General features: G+C 40.5%; 1 protein-coding gene across 2 annotated transcripts in view; it reads left to right on the forward strand.

Moving 5' to 3' along the window:
- synpra (synaptoporin a) overlaps positions 1 to 16,785 on the forward strand; it is a 377,164-nt gene that overhangs the window by 250,731 nt on the left and 109,648 nt on the right. For both annotated transcript variants that reach the window (XM_072582461.1, XM_072582462.1), the window contains one exon: positions 16,515 to 16,639. In XM_072582461.1, the coding sequence (XP_072438562.1) occupies positions 16,515 to 16,639 (125 nt within the window). The remainder of the gene's footprint in view (positions 1 to 16,514; positions 16,640 to 16,785) is intronic.

Here is a 16,785-nt window from a genome sequence, read left to right on the forward strand (position 1 = left end):
CTGGGGTTCAATAAAACATTAATTTTCTAATTTAGTTTGATAAAGTGTAATGGTTTTTTTTTCCTGTATAAATTAATTCTTTTTAACCTGAGTCATTTTTATGGTATCATTTCCTGTACATTATTCAGAAGAGCTGTACTACAGGTAGAAAGAAAAATCATAATTGCTAGCAATCAGAAATTAAAACATAAAATGCTGAAAATGGAGGAGACCAATTCACATCTGAAAGTAAAAAAAAACTAGATCTATACCAGTGAATAGCCTTGCAAATTACACTAATCTATATTTCTCTTTCACCTGCTGATCAGCTTACACATTTTCTGTTTACTTATTAATTTTCTACTTCAATCAGACTCTATTCAACATAGCCTTATGTTGTAGTAGCAATATTGTCATTAATTGAGCTGTCATTTCTCCTGAGGAATCATCGCCTCCCATGCACTACAACTCATGAAAATAATACACATAGCTGACTGCTAATTCTGTTCTATTCCCTCTTGCAACATTAAAGTTTGTATGAAAGTTAGTAAACTATTTTACTATGTTTCTTAAATGTTTCATTTACTATACCAGTGCCATTTAATGTTGTTATAAATATTTAAACTTTTTGAGGCTAGTAGATCTATTTAACAATAAATATTGGATCATTAATTCACTGATGCTGCATGATACTTGGAACAATTTTGTTTACGAAACTGCTGACGTCAACAAGACTGAGATTTTGCAAATCATTTCTTTGCCTCTTCAAAGTTATTTTTTCACTTACTGAATCCCCTTATTTGGAGTTCCAACCAACAAGTCGTCTGAGAATTCCAGTGTGTGGCTCTGAAATCACGAAATGCTAATTGTTGAATGAAAGGAAAGGGGAATACAAAAAAAGAGGCCAGAATCAGGGCAATAAGAGAATTGATAAAGGGGGTGGAGGATGGAACTGTTGCAGCACAGGACATGATAACAGAGATAAAATTATTGATGGGCTTAAGAGTTCCAATGAATGATCTCCTCTACCCTATCTACCAAAGACATACATTGTCATTATATTGGTTGAGGTGACTCTCAGTCATCCAGCATGGTCACCCAAAAGCAGTGGCATCTCTGAATGTGTTAGCATTTGGGTTCTGAAGATGAACTATATGCATTAATTTTTAAAATCATTCATTAATCCATGGCACCAGCAATCTGGAAGGAAGCCGCTCAGTGATATTTCTTTTTTCAATAAATATTTTTCTTGAAAACAAGATTTTAAGTTTTTAACAAAATTACAAAACCAATACAAAATAGTATGACAACTTTGTAATATAATAGCAATAATAGAAAACAAACTGCTACTCTACTCCACAGAAACACAAAAAAACCCCAAAAATGACCCTGTAAAAACTACATTTCAATAAATAACCAAGGAGAAAGAAGAAAAATAAATAAACAGACAAAATAAAATTAAACCAAGTTATAAAAAAGTAACTTAAATGATATTCAATTAAATTACTGCCCTCAGTGCAATCTCATCACAGCTCCCCTTCAATGGAAGCAAAAGTAAGTAGACCTGTGTATGTTTGGGATTCTTCCTCCCAGGGGCCCCCAAACCGACAGACACAGTCCTCACGGCTAAACAAAGGCCCTGAATAATATAGACGATATACCTACATCAATATAATTGAAAAAGGGACGCCATGTTCTGTAAAATAATTCCGTTTTTTGGTGCACCATATTCGTAAGGAAGTCCGGGGAATGTGTTCCATGACCATCCTACGCCAACTCGAGAGTCCTGGGGGATTCTCAATTTTTGCCATGCACATCTAGGGAGGGAAGATTTGGAAGACCTAAAAGGGGGGATACCGGATCCAAGCTAACCTCAGTTCCCAAAACTTTTATTATGCCATTCCAATACCTGCATATCTTGGGGCATGACCTCAAATAGTGAGTAAGAGTACCAACCTCCATTTTACACTTGGGACACATTGGGGACACTCCTGTCTTGAATTTCACAAGCTGTTCTGGTGCCAGGTGCACCCTATGGAGTACCTTCAGTTGAATAGCCTGGATCCTATTACAAATCGAGATCTTCCTATTTTCCCAGATATCCTCCCACACCTCTGAGGAGATTTTCACCCCTAATTCTTCAGTCCAGATTTTATATAGCGATTCAATGTCCTTCAAAACATCACTTCCTAACAAGTGATAAAGAATTCTAACCGAGAGGGCGCCTGTAGACTGAAGCACTCTCCTCTCCATGTCTGATTTGTAGGGATTAACCATCAATGTAGTCTCTTTTTGTACAAAGTCTCTAACCTGGAAGTAATGAAAGACATCCTTCCTAGGTAGCTCGAACTTCTGAATCAGCTGACATCATGATCTCCCAAATAGCAGATTCCTCTGGACTCACAGACCTTAAAGTCAGAGTCCATCGAACCTGGCTGGAATCCCGATATTCCCACAATGGGAGTCAAAAGGCAAGTTTTTTGGTAAATTGTCCTTGCCCTGCCGCATCATTCTCCGTGCTTTAACTATGTTTAGGACAAGCGGGTTTTACAGTAATCCATAACAGCTCTCATCTTGTCCATTTGCAACAAATTAATGACGGGTCATTTTTCTGGGAGGTCTCAATGTCTAGCCAAATTGATCACAGATTGTAACAAGCCCATTCAGCTACATAGGATAACAAGGAACTCAATTGGTACTTCCAAAAGTGCGGAAAATCTAGACGCACCCCCCCCCCCCCCTTTCTCTTGCGGAAGCTGCAATTTATCCAGCTTAATAAGAGGCTGCCTATGATGCCAAATAAAAGATCCAAGCCATCTGTAAAGCCTGTGCAGTGTTTGTCTTGGCAGCATCAAAGGGAGCATTCTCATAGGATATAATAAGTGAGGAAGAACATTCATCTTAACCAGAGCCATCCTGCCCAACCAAGATATCGGAAGATCTTCCCAACAACAAAGCTGCTCATAATTGCCTTTATATAACTGGTCAAAAACCAGGGTAATAAAACTACCTAAATACAGAAAACCTCCCTGTGGTCACCGGAAGGGGAAATGAGTTCTATCCCCAAAGTCGGATATACTAGTAAGACCCCCCACAGGCATGGCCTCTGATTTCATGAAATTAATTTTATACCCTAAAAACAAACCAAATAGATTAATCACTTGTATTAAGTGGGGCACTCAGTGATAGTTCAAGGGATTATCAGTTCTGTTCAGGTCAGTCTCTAATCAGCTATTTTGTGGTTGCATTGACTACCCCAACTGAGTTTCAAATGTATTTGGCACTGACCCTTTAAAGCTATAAGACAACTTCTGAGCTCTGTCAACAAAAAGTAGCCTACCAACACTGTGCTATTTAGTTTGCTATTGGAGGTTGTGAATCCTGAAGAGGAGGAACAGCAAGTTAGATTGTAGACTTACAACTACTGTGAGAAGAGGAGAGGATAAGAGGCATTACATTATGTGAATCTACAGAAACAGAGTATCCTATCTATATTTTACTGAGGAGCAATATGCTTGGTATCTCACTTCACCAGGAAGGCCATGACAGAACCACATCAAAATTTCTTGATTTCTATATGCAAAAATGCATTTTACTGATATGTTATCCATTAGTTCAATACAAAATAATCAAAGTCAAGTATTATAGGAAACACTATTGAAAGAAGTCACTTGCCACAAGTTAACAGCTCCTTGGTTTGTTATGGCCTGAGAGAGTAGCCTTTCCCCACTTCATCTTGGTGGTCCCAAGCTTCAGTGTGTCCCTCAGTATGAACTGAGTCAGTTTTTTTAATTGCAAAAATATATTTTACTTATAAGAAGGAAATCTTTATGCAAATACACAGTTAATAAAACTATTCATATCTATACCATCTTGACTTACAGAGAAGAGATTAAGCATTGTCCTTTGGTTTTCTCAAAAATTCCAATGAATCTGTAGGTATTTATCTGAGGCATCCAGAGGGTCCAACCACTGAACAGACTCCTGTAGTACTTTGGCAGAAGGACCTTAAACGGTGCTTTTTTTCCACCGCTCCTTGGCAGCTGCTGCCCCAAGCTTTAGTGCAACCCTCAGCATTTGGCTTGCACCTTGGAGTGTGCCAGTCTGCAACACTTGGTCAAGGCCAACTCTTTGTGCTGGAAGACCAGCAAGGATCTTGAAGATGCTATATACTGACCCCTTCCTGATGGATTTGTGGTCAAAGATGCTTGTCTTCACAAATTTCTCCATGAGGAAGAAGTGATATCGGACAGTCCAACAACTTGGAGCATTCTGTGGCAATGAGGCCAGATCCATGGTTTGTAACACAGAGGACAGGTAAAACCTCAGGAAGTAGTGACACTTGGTGTGTGCATATGCACAGCTTGATGCAGCCACACATGAAGGTGCCCATCAGGGTGTGTGGTGGAGGATTGCTTTTCAGACTGGAGGCTTGTGACCAGTGGTGTGCCACAAGGATCGGTGCTTGGTCCACTGCTTTTCATCTTTTACAAAAATGATTTGGATGTGAACACATCAGGTATAAGTTAATAAGTTTGCAGATGACAGCAAAATTGGAGATGTCGTGGACAGCAAGGTTACCTCAGATTACAACTGGATCTTGATCAGATGGGCCAGTGGGCTAAGGAGTTTAATTTAGATAATTGCAGTGTGCTGAATTTTGGTAAAGCCAATCAGAGCAGGACTTATACACTTAATGGTAAGGTCCTGGGGAGTTTTGCTGAACAAAGTGACCTTGGAGTGCAGGTTCATAGTTCCTTGAAAGTAGAGTCACAGGTAGATAGGATAGTGAAGAAGGCGTTTGGTATGCTTTCCTTTATTGGTCAGAGTATTGAGTATAGTGGTTGGGAGGTCATGTTGCGGCTGTACAGCACATTGGTTAGGCTACTTTTGGAATATTGCATGCAATTCTAGTCTCCTTCCTTCGGAAGGATGTTGTGAACCTTGAAAGGGTTCAGAAAAGTTTTACAAGGATGTTGCCAGGGTTGGAGGATCTGAGCTATAGGAGAAGGCTAAATAGCATGGGGTTGTTTTCCCTGGAGCGTTGGAGGCTGAGGGGTGACCTTATAGAGATTTATAAAATCATGAGGGGCATGTCTTTTCCCTGGGGTGGGGGAGTCCAGACCTAGACAGCATAGGTTTTGGGTGAGAGGGGAAAAATATAAAAGGCAACTTTTTCACACAGAGGGTAGTGCGTGTATGGAATGAGCTATCAGAAGAAGTGGTGAAGGCTGGTGGAGCATTTAAAAGGCATCTGGAAGGGTATATGAATAGGAAGGGTTTAAAGAGATATGGGCCAAGTGCTGGGAAAAGGGACTAGATTAGTCAGGATATCTGGTCAGCGTGGATGAATTGGACCGATGAATCTATTTTTGTGCTGTGCATCTCTATGACTCTATGACTCTGTCTATCTGGATCCTTTAGTCATGATGAATCTGGAAGGGCAGAGAAGCCAAAATATTTGCTATTAGTGTTAGGGATTATCAAAATGGATGTGCAGAGACTCAAAGCAGCCCAACTTTGTCTTGCATAGTGTATGAGAGAGAAATATCGGTGTAAAATGAAAAAGAGGATTGTGTCGCAAAGATCTTAGAGGGGGTGTCTTAGGCTTCAACAATTACAGTGTTACTGATGTACTGAAGGGGAAACTTTTCATTGCTGCCTCTTGTAATGGAATAATAATTAGATCTGCTGTCCTGTCTGTATGTGTTGTCTGATAGTGTATGCCAACTTGTCTTGCAAGAAGAAGTGAACCGAGAGACTGTGGTCTTATAAAAAAATTGAAGCTGTGTTCAAATAGTTGTAATGGTACATGAAAGATATAAAAGGTATGGGAATGTGAAAGGAATATTGTGCAGGAGCATAATATGTCACTAGGAGCAGAAGGAGGTTCAATGAAGTATGCTGCTGTGATTGGAGGAGATTTCTGGAAATAGGGAAGGGAGAAACCGATGAGTTCTTGGACTTGGTGGTGAGGAGCTAAGGAGACAGTAAGAGAGATAGCAGAAGGAATCTCCCAGGGATATCTCCAAATCTGGCCTCTTGCACATCCAGATTTTACTTACCCACACTTGAAGTTTCCAAGGCCCTAAACTATGTAATTATCTCCTCAAGTCTTTCATCACTGTTTTTTGCTTGAAAGAACTCCAGAAAACATACCTCTTTTCTACCCTAATATCTACCTAATATTTTTGTGAGCAGAGTTAGGACATGTAACCACATTAAGAGGCTCAACATTTAAAAGGCATCTGGATGGGTATATGAATAAGAAGAGTTTGGAGGGATATGGGCCGGGTGCTGGCAGGTGGACTGAATTGGATTGGGATATCTGGTCGGCGTGAACAAGTTGGACCGAAAGTTCTGTTTCCGTGCTGTATGACTCTAAAGGTGTGATTAATCATGTCACTGAACTTCTTCTAGCATTGTAACAATGCTTCTCTCAATGACCTGTTCAAATAACTCTGCCCACTGGTTTCAGTCAACTTACCATGAGATCATTTGGTTGCCTTTATCAGCATCACCTCTTTTTTCTGATCAACTCCTCCACCAAATCCTCCAGTGCAGCATCTCAGAATCAGGACTGTTTTTACTGGAGCGTCGGAGGTTGAGGGGTTACCTTATAGAGGTTTATGAAATCATGAGGGGCATGAATAGGATAAAGTTAAAAATTACACAATACCAGGTTATGGTCCAATAGGTTTAATTGGAAGCACTAGCTTTCGGAGTGCTGCACCTTCATCAGGTGGTTGTGGAGTAGCTCCGAAAACTAATGCTTCCAATTAAACCTGTTGGACTATAACCTGGTGTTGTGTGATTTGTAACTGTGTACATCCCAGTCCAACACCGGCATCTCCAAATCATGAATAGGATAAATAGACAAAGTCCTTTCCCTGGGATGAGGGAGTCCAGAACTAGGGAGCATAGGTTTCGGGTGAGACAGGAATGATATAAAAGGCAACTTTTTCACACAGTGTAGTGGGTGTATGGAATGAGCTATCAGAGGAAATGGTGGAGGCTGGTATGACTACAGCATTTAAAAGACATCTGGATGGACATATGAATAGGAAGGATCTATGAATATGAACAGGAACTTTACTGATTTTTATGTTTTATGTCATTGATTCTATTACGTAAAAACAAATCACCCTTCTCCTTTAAGAGCTGCAGAGTGCTTTTGAACGGTGTCACTGGCAACCCAATTGTCCAACCCCCATTTGACGAACTTTTAATAGGTAGTGATTATGGCACCATGTCAGTGTGAATCAAATAAGGAACACACATCAGTTTGATTGTCTCTGTCTCTATTCAGGAATTCATTTCCAGTGCTAGTTGTGGCAAGCTTTTAACTTCTTGGGTCAATATTTCTGAGTTTTTAAAGCAAAGGCTAACAGTTTCCCATTGGGAGTGAAGGAAGATAACCACTTTCATGGGTACTTGAAGTTAGGAATAGAAATTACTGATAGATGCAGTAATATAACTATCTGTGCCACTCAATGTGAGTGGCACAGGAAGCTCTGGTTTTGTGACGTTCAGATTTTTAGTTAGGCTACTGGATGAAGTATTCCATCTGATCACCCATTTCAAGCGAAACCAAACCAGCAATCAAACCTGTTCTGTCCACAGCATTAGGCTTCTATCACAGAACTGATATCGATAACAATTACAGAGAAGTTTCTGATTTAGTCAGTCACCTCTTCTGCCCCTTCATGGATCAACACCTATTTCTTTTGTGTCTGTTAGTGCCTTGGTAAAATCCTTTTTATTAAAGGTGACAGCTGGTATTATTTTTCTTGGAAGAGATAAAGCTGGGGCAATGGGTAAATAAAGATATAATGGAAATATTTTAAAATGTCATGAGACAACTATTGCATAAGCAATGAAAAACAACTAATTAATATGAGTAATGTAAGAAGTACAAATCAACTTTTACAATAAAAATGTCATATAAAAGAACAATGAAGTGAAAATTAGGATTGATCAATCATTGGTAAGATAATTAGAACATTTTAATTTCATGACAGAGGCCATTCTGAGGATGGCTTTCCAATCATAATTCGATTGATGGCTACAAGTTGTCATCCATTCATAGTTAATGGACAAAAAATATAGCCCAGTGTATCTGAACATGAGCTTTTTGATAGCATGAGAAAGTATATGCTTAAGGCATATTATGTTGTCAAAGATGACAGATATAATCACTTTGTAAAACATTTACCATAGGCATTTCTGACTTTTTTTCTTTTTGCATACTCTTAGAATAATCATTCTTTGAAAACTACTGCTCAGGGCTTTCTTTGGCATTTCTATTTGGAAGTAAAATCATTAGGCTGGTCTTTAGTTCATTATAACATCAGAATAATGTCTACTTTGTTGACTGTATCTGGAATGTGAGCAAAGCCTAATGCTTTCTCATCAGGTCATATCCAAGAAGAAAGGGATGCAGTTGTTAGTCTTCAGACAGACTCTCAGTGACCTCTCAAACTTAAAGGGTCTAACACAATGTGTTTTTCTCTCAGTATTATTGGAAAAAAGAGATGAAATTCAGTGGGTAGAGTTCACTTTGATTGCAATCACCATGTCTGACTCATATTGCTCCCAGTATTGCATCCATTTGAAATGTGTTTTTTCCCTGTGTTTGCATTCAGACTTATTTGAAGATTAATAATCCATAATCTGCAATGCACTAAAATTTATTAAGGCTTTAAAGTGTTTGCTTTTTAAAAAGCTTTAAAAATAGCTCTATATATTTGAGAATGATCATTTGGTACAGTTTGATTTATTAGTGGCAGTGGTCACATGACTGAATATCATTTTCAGTTAAGGAAGAGATAAGTGTATCTAAGATTAATATTTTAAACTTAAAGGCAGTTATGAGGGTGAGGACAGAGATAGCAAAAGTGAAATGAGAAATAAGAAATACAGAAAATAGAAGCAGGAGTAGGCCATTTGGCCCTTGTGAGCCTGCTCCACCATACAACACGGTCCAGCTCAATACCCTGTTCTTGCTTACCCTCCATACCCCTTGATTCTTGAGACTTAAGAACTATATCTAATTCCTTCTTAAAAACATTGGATTTTTTTGGGTTCAACTACTTTCTGCGGCAGAGCATTCCACATGCTCACCATTCTCTGGGTGAGGAAATTTCTTCTCATCCAATTCTTGTATTCTTAAAATTGGATTATGGCTTAGGGCAGTAAGGAATTGCAAATATTTAAGGAAATGTTTCAGAATACTTAACAGAAGTATATTCCCATGAGAAAGAAAGAATCCAATAAAAGGACCCACCATTTGCAGCTGATTAAATAAGTTCAAAATGCATCAAATTGAAAATAAAAGTCGACTGGCAAGTCTGAAAGTTGGATCGAATGTAAAGAACAGCAAGGAATGACTAAAATATTAATGAGGAGGGAAAAAGCTGGTCAAAATATAAAACAGATAATGAGTTTCTTGAGATAAAATAATATGAGAATAATTTTTCTGCAGGCATTTAAAAATGAAAGGAAAATATAAAACAAGAATTGGTCCTGTGTGCATGTCTATAGAATTAACATTGGAAAATAAGGAAATGGCAGATGAATTGAATGGATATTTTGCATCTATCTTCACTGCAGAGGATATAAATAATATATTTATACTCACCAAGGAAAAGGTACTGAGAAAGTTATTGTAATTAAAACCTGACAAGTCCCCAGGTCCTGATGGACTTCAATCAAGTTCTTAAAAGAAGGAGCAGCTGAAATAGTAGATGCATGCGTTTTAATTTTAATTCTGTAAATTCTGGAAAGGTCCTACCAGACCAGAAACAGGTGAATGCAATTCTCCTATTCAAGAAAGAAGTATAAACAGATTAAATAATTGGCAAACATTTGGCGATGGAACTATTCCACCTTGGTAGGAAGAATAGGTAAACAGTAAATTATATAAATGGAGAGAAAGGCATCTGGATGTTCTGGCACATAAATGCTCGTCTTCCAAGTGATACTTTGCCCCCACAAAAATTTAAGAAAATAGCAGAAACTCCAAATGATGCTTAATTCACTATTGGTGGGTAGGATATCCTTCCAACAAGATGCTTTTAAAATGAACAAAAGCATTATTAGAATTTGAATTGATCTGAATAGGATTTGCACATAAAAGTATAAGAACATAAAAAATTGGAGCAGGAGTAGGCCATCTGGCCCTTTGAATCCACTACACTATTCAATAAGGTCATGGCTGATCTTTTTGTGGACTCAATTCCACTTACTCACCTACTCACATAACTTTTAATTCCTTGACTGTTTAAAAATTCATTCATTTTTGCCTTAAAATCATTCAACAAGGTAGCCTCAACTGCTTCAGCGGGCAGGGAATTCCACAGATTCACAGCCCTTTGGGTAAATAAGTTTTTCCTCACCATGGTCCTAAATCTGCTCCCCCTTATTTTCAGACAATGCCCTCTAGTTTTAGTTTCATCCATCAATGGAAACAACCTCCCTGCTTCTATCTCATTTCGTTCTTCCATAAGATCCCCCCTCGTTCTTCTAAATTCCAATGAGTATAGTCCCAGTCTACTTAATCATATGATCTTTTGTATCTGTTGTATTGATTTTGGGCACATTTTGCTGAAATAGACATTGCAATTGAATGGAAATGCCAATTATTTACTCCAAGTGGAGTACTGCTTTCAGTTTTGGGTACCACACTACAGGAAGACCTTGCAAGGGTTGTAACACAAATTCACCACAACAGTACAGGAGTATAGAGGGTTAATTTGTACTTTCACCAAGTACAGAATAAGAGGAAATAATATAGTTTAGGTGCTTAATTTAATCACAAGACTAACTGTTTGAGATTGAGGGGAACTATTTTCTCTGGTGATGTATTCTGGAATAAATGAGTGTCACTTTGAAATTCGAACTGTTGAAGAAGTAATTAGTGAAAGTATACTGTGAATTTGGAATTGCTCACTCAAAAAACTGTTGGCGCTCGATGAATTGAACATTTCAAAATGTGGATCAATAGATTTTGGTTTGGAAAGTGCTTTAAGAGTTGTTGAACCAAGGCAGATAAGTTGAGTTAAGGTACAGATCAGTCATGGTCTAATTAACTGTCTAACTTGAGAGGCTGATTACTTGATCCCCACTCCTATGATCCTGTCGATTCGTGACATAGGTTCCTGTGGAAGTTTCTTATGTGGTATGTTTGGGGAATGGGCAGTCCAGTGTCACAAAAGGACGCTGCATCAAGAATTTGTTATTTACAGTTAGCTATTTTAATCAGCCTTTAACATTTCCAGTGTTCATCCTGAGCAGCAATGGAGCAGTGTGATCACATATATCACTTCCTCTAATATATGAACAACCATGTTAGCTCTTGAGCAGCTATTTAACACCTAACAAATAGACACAACAATGATTGATTTTTAGATCAAGGTGTAAATGCTTTCTAACAATCGTTATATTTCTTTCTGGGCTAGCAGGTATCCCAGACAAATCCCATAAATATCTTTGAACTGCTTAATGAAACCTACAGGCAGTGTAATTGTAACAAATTAACAGAATTGGTTTAGTGGTAAGAGACAGAAGGTGGTGTTAGAAGGCTGTTTGACTAGAGGTCAGTGGCATACTACAAGAATCAGTACTGGATCCCTTATTGTTTACGTACATATAAATCATATTGATGACAATGTAGAAGTGATGGAGAGTGTGTTTGTGGTTGACGCACATTGACCAGATGGTTGAGAGTGAGGAGGAAGGTTTTAAGACACAAAATGTGTTGATCAGATCAGTGGCAGATGGAATGTCAAGAGCTGATGCACTTTGGAAGAAGTAAATAACAAGGGAGTGCTCAATGAATGATAGGACACTATAAAGCTCAGAAGAACAGAGGGATATTTGTCCAGAGATCCCATAAGGACAGGCTAACAGGTGGTTTAAGGAGCCATATGGGGCACTTGCCTTCATCATTCATGACATAGACATAGAACAGGGTGGTTACGTTGAAGCTGTACAAAATTTTGGTGAGGCCATGCTGAAGTATTGTGTGCAGTTCTGGTCACCACAATTTAGAAAGGATGTGATTGCACTGGAAGGGTACAGAAGAGATTCAGCAGGATGTTACCCGAGTTGGAACTTTTTCACTAGGCTGGTAGGTTCAGTTGCTTTCTTTAGAGCAGAGACGGTTGAGGGAGGACCTTATAGAGGCGTATAAGATTTATGAGTATCATGGACAGGGTGGATAAGAAGCAGCTATTCCCCTTAATTGAAGGGTCAATACTGGGGGGTATAATTTTAAGTTGAGGGGAAGGAGAATCAGAGGGGATTTGAGGACAAATGTTTTCACCCAGAGGGTAGTGGGAATCTGGAATGCACTGTCCTGGAGGGTAGTTGAGGTGGAAAATCTTACAACCTTTAAAAGGTGTGTGGATGAGCATAACATTCAAGTGTAGGGGCCAAGTACCTTGGGAAATGGAATTTGTGTGAATGGGCTGGCACAGAATCGATAGGCCAAAGGCCTATGACATTATGACACCTACCAGATACAAAGATGTTGTTCTCAAAGTTAAACTATTTGGAATGCAAAGCAAGTAGCAAAAGCAACTAAAACCCACAAGAATGGCTTACTGAACTTGAATTCATTAAAAACATTGTCGTGTGCCTTGGGGGGAAATGTTTCTTTCATTTAGGATATTGAAGTTCTGACTTGCTAAGTGTTTCAATGCTTTTCACCTGCTGCTTTCCATGTAAGTGAGAACAACATAAGGTAATTATATCACTCATTATATTTGCCAGAAACTCAGTTCACTCAACAATTTGGGACTTTTCATTGTTTTCAGGGTAGTTTAAAATATTGCCTAAATCAAGCATTGTATTCTATGGTTCTTGATTCTTGTAATTATAATTCTTCTAAAATGAATTTGACTCCTTGAACTATGGTCTGACAGTGTGGAGTTAAAATCAACGAAGTAAAAACAATGACTGCAGATGCTGGAAACCAGATTCTGGATTAATGGTGCTGGAAGAGCACAGCAGTTCAGGCAGCATCCAAGTAGCTTCGAAATCGACGTTTTGGGCAAAAGCCCTTCATCAGGAATAAAGGCAGTGAAGCCTGAAGCGTGGAGAGATAAGCTAGAGGAGGGTGGGGGTGGGGAGAAAGTAGCATAGAGTACAATGGGTGAGTGGGGGAGGGGATGAAGGTGATAGGTCAAGGAGGAGAGGGTGGAGTGGATAGGTGGAAAAGGAGATAGGCAGGACAAGTCCGGACAAGTCATGGGGATAGTGCTGAGCTGGAAGTTTAGAACTAGAGTGAGGTGGGGGAAGGGGAAATGAGGAAACTGTTGAAGTCCACATTGATGCCCTGGGGTTGAAGTGTTCCGAGGCGGAAGATGAGGCGTTCTTCCTCCAGGCGTCTGGTGGTGAGGGAGCGGTGGTGAAGGAGGCCCAGGACCTCCATGTCCTTGGCAGAGTGGGAGGGGGAGTTGAAATGTTGGGCCACGGGGCGGTGTGGTTGATTGGTGCGGGTGTCCCAGAGATGTTCCCTAAAGTGCTCTGCTAGGAGGCGCCCAGTCTCCCCAATGTAGAGGAGACCGCATCGGGAGCAACGGATACAATACATGATATTAGTGGATGTGCAAGTAAAACTTTGATGGATGTGGAAGGCTCCTTTAGGGCCTTGGATAAAGGTGAGGGAGGAGGTGTGGGCGCAGGTTTAACAGTTCCTGCAGTGGCAGGGTAAAGTGCCAGGATTGGAGGGTGGGTTGTAGGGGGGCGTGGACCTGACCAGGTAGTCACGGAGGGAACGGTCTTTGCGGAAGGCGGAAAGGGGTGGGGAGGGAAATATATCCCTGATGGTGGGGTCTGTTTGGAGGTGGCAGAAATGTCAGCGGATGATTGGTTTATGCGAAGGTTGGTAGGGTGTAAGGTGAGCACCAGGGGCGTTCTGTCCTTGTTACAGTTGGAGGGGTGGGGTCTGAGGGCGGAGGTGCGGGATGTAGACGAGATGCGTTGGAGGGTATCTTTAACCACGTGGGAAGGGAAATTGCGGTCTCTAAAGAAGGAGGCCATCTGGTGTGTTCTGTGGTGGAACTGGTCCTCCTGGGAGCAGATCCGACGGAGGCGGAGGAATTGGGAATACAGGATGGCATGTTTGCAAGAGGTAGGGTGGGAAGAGGTGTAATCCAGGTAGCTGTGGGAGTCGGTGGGTTTGTAAAAAATATCAGTGTCAAGTCGGTCGTCATTAATGGAGATGGAGAGGTCCAGGAAGGGGAGGGAGGTATCAGAGATGATCCAAGTAAATTTAAGGTCAGGGTGGAATGTGTTGGTGAAGTTGATGAATTGCTCAACCTCCTCGCGGGAGCAAGAGGTGACGCCAATGCAGTCATCAATGTAGCGGAGGAAGAAGTGGGGAGTGGTGCCGGTGTAATTATGGAAGATCAACAGCTCTACATAGCCAACAAAGAGACAGGCATAGCTGGGGCCCATACGTGTGCCCATGGCTACCCCTTTAGTCTGGAGGAAGTGGGAGGATTCGAAGGAGAAATTGTAAAGGGTGAGGACCAGTTCGGCCAAACAAATGAGAGTGTCGGTGGAAGGGTACTGTTGGGGACATCTGGAGAGGAAAAAACAGAGGTCTTGGAGGCCCTGGTCATGGCGGATGGAGGTGTAGAGGGATTGGATATCCATGGTGAAGATGAGGCGTTGGGGGCCAGGGAAACGGAAGTCTTGGAGGAGGTGGAGGGGGTGGGTGGTGTCTCGAACGTATGTGGGGAGTTCCTGGACTAGGGGAGATAGGACAGTGTCGAAGTAGGTAGAGATGAGTTCAGTGGGGCAGGAGCATGCTGAGACAATGGGTCGGCCAGGGTGGTCAGGCTTGTGGATCTGGGGAAGGAGGTAGAACCGGGCAGTGTGGGGTTCCCGGACTATGAGGTTGGAAGCTGTGGGTGGGAGATCTCCTGAGGTGATGAGGTTCTGTATGGTCTGGGAGATGATGGTTTGGTGATGGGGGGTGGGGTCATGGTCGAGGGGGCAGTAGGAAGAGTTGACGTTTGGCTTCAGCGGTGTAGAGATCAGTGCGCCAGACTACCACTGCACCCCCTTTATCCGCTGGCTTGATGGTGAGGTTGGGATTGGAGGGCTGCGCGTTGTGAGGGTGAGAGGTTGGAGTGGGGGAGGGAGGTAGACAGGTTGAGGCGGTTAATGTCTTGGCGGCAGTTGGAAATGAAGAGGTCGAGGGCAGGTAATAGGCCAGCGCGGGGTGTCCAGGTGGATGCAGTGTGTTGGAAGTGGGTGAAGGGGTCCTCGGAAGGTGGGCGGGAATCCTGATTGTGAAAGTAAGCTCAGAGGCGGAGGCGACGGAAGAATTGTTCGATGTCACGTCGTGTATTAAATTCATTGATGCGTGGACGGAGTGGGATGAAGGTGAGTCTTTTGCTGAGGACTGACGTGGAGTTATCCTGCCTTTTCAATCTGCCTTTTCATATTCGGCATCCCATCTGAGTTCCAGCACTCCATTTTAGGATTAAATGATGTTGTTAATTTTTTTAATGTACAATATACACATAAAAATTCTGATTGTGAGAAATGGTAGTCTGATGCCATAAATACCTTTATGTGATGAGCCCAAGACGAGAGAGTTTGAATAAAATCTACACTGTAGTTAATCTATTCTTTACTTATTATTTTATCATATCCATTCAGTTTGCCATATGCAATGTTTCTCAAATAGTGTCTATGTTTTAAAATTTCAGACAGTAATCAGGTGACATAGTTTTCAGTTTATATTTTCCCGAGCAGTGCGCACAGTCGGTAGCCTTCTGTCTTGTGAAACAACTTGCCTTGATGGTCAACATCATATGCAAACTATTAAAATCAATCGCTTCGTCAATGGAACATGACATGGCAAATTATTTCTAAAACAAATTACTTAAATAGGTATGGAAGGAAGAAAGTGGAACTACAAATTAGATTGGTCATTTTGTCCTTCATTTAATTTTTTAGCATTATCATTTTCTGACTATATTGTTGAATCAAAATGTGTTTTGAATTACTATTTACTTGTCTCTATTTGTTTGTTTCCAGTTTTGAATTCATTTCGATGTGCTGCACGTTAGCCCCTGAGATTTAATGTGTGCGCTTTGTGATTCACATTCGAATTTTGATAGAGGATGAACAAAAACATTTTCACAGACTGAACCTTTGGTTTACGTATATTGTAACTGTAAATGTTTCATTCTGGGAAAGAAACTATGTTTTTAAAATGATTTGATAACTGAATTTACATTATTTTGAGCAAGACGTATGCAGTTTGGATACTTGTCTTCAGCCCCCAAGCCTTGCAATTCATAAATGACCGATCATGAATGACCAATCATGAATGAACCGATCAATCTGTTCTGATTACAGACAAATATTTTCTAAATGAGCCATGTTACAAATGTATTATTTTACAAATTAAATTCTCTATTCGACCTTGTCATAGAAGGTGATGTTCTAGACATTTAAGTTTTCAAATTCAAAGTTATGTCAGAAAGTTTAAATATATTTTCTCCTTCCAGATTTTTGCAATCTTTGCATTTGCAACATGTGGTGGCTACTCTGGAGCACTGAAAGTCAGTGTGGACTGTGTGAACAAGTCAGAAAGTAACCTGAACATTGAGATAGGATTTTCGTATCCTTTCAGGTATGTGTTTAAGCTCATGCTGTGTTATTATACAATAAATTAACATAGAAACACTTAAACCATTCATTTATGAGCTTACCACCACCTTTTCAAGAGCAACTAAGGATGGACAATAAGTACTGGCCTAGCCAGCATCCCTTAATGTT

Source organism: Chiloscyllium punctatum, chromosome 12, assembly GCF_047496795.1.
Source record: "Chiloscyllium punctatum isolate Juve2018m chromosome 12, sChiPun1.3, whole genome shotgun sequence".
NCBI lineage: Eukaryota > Metazoa > Chordata > Chondrichthyes > Orectolobiformes > Hemiscylliidae > Chiloscyllium > Chiloscyllium punctatum.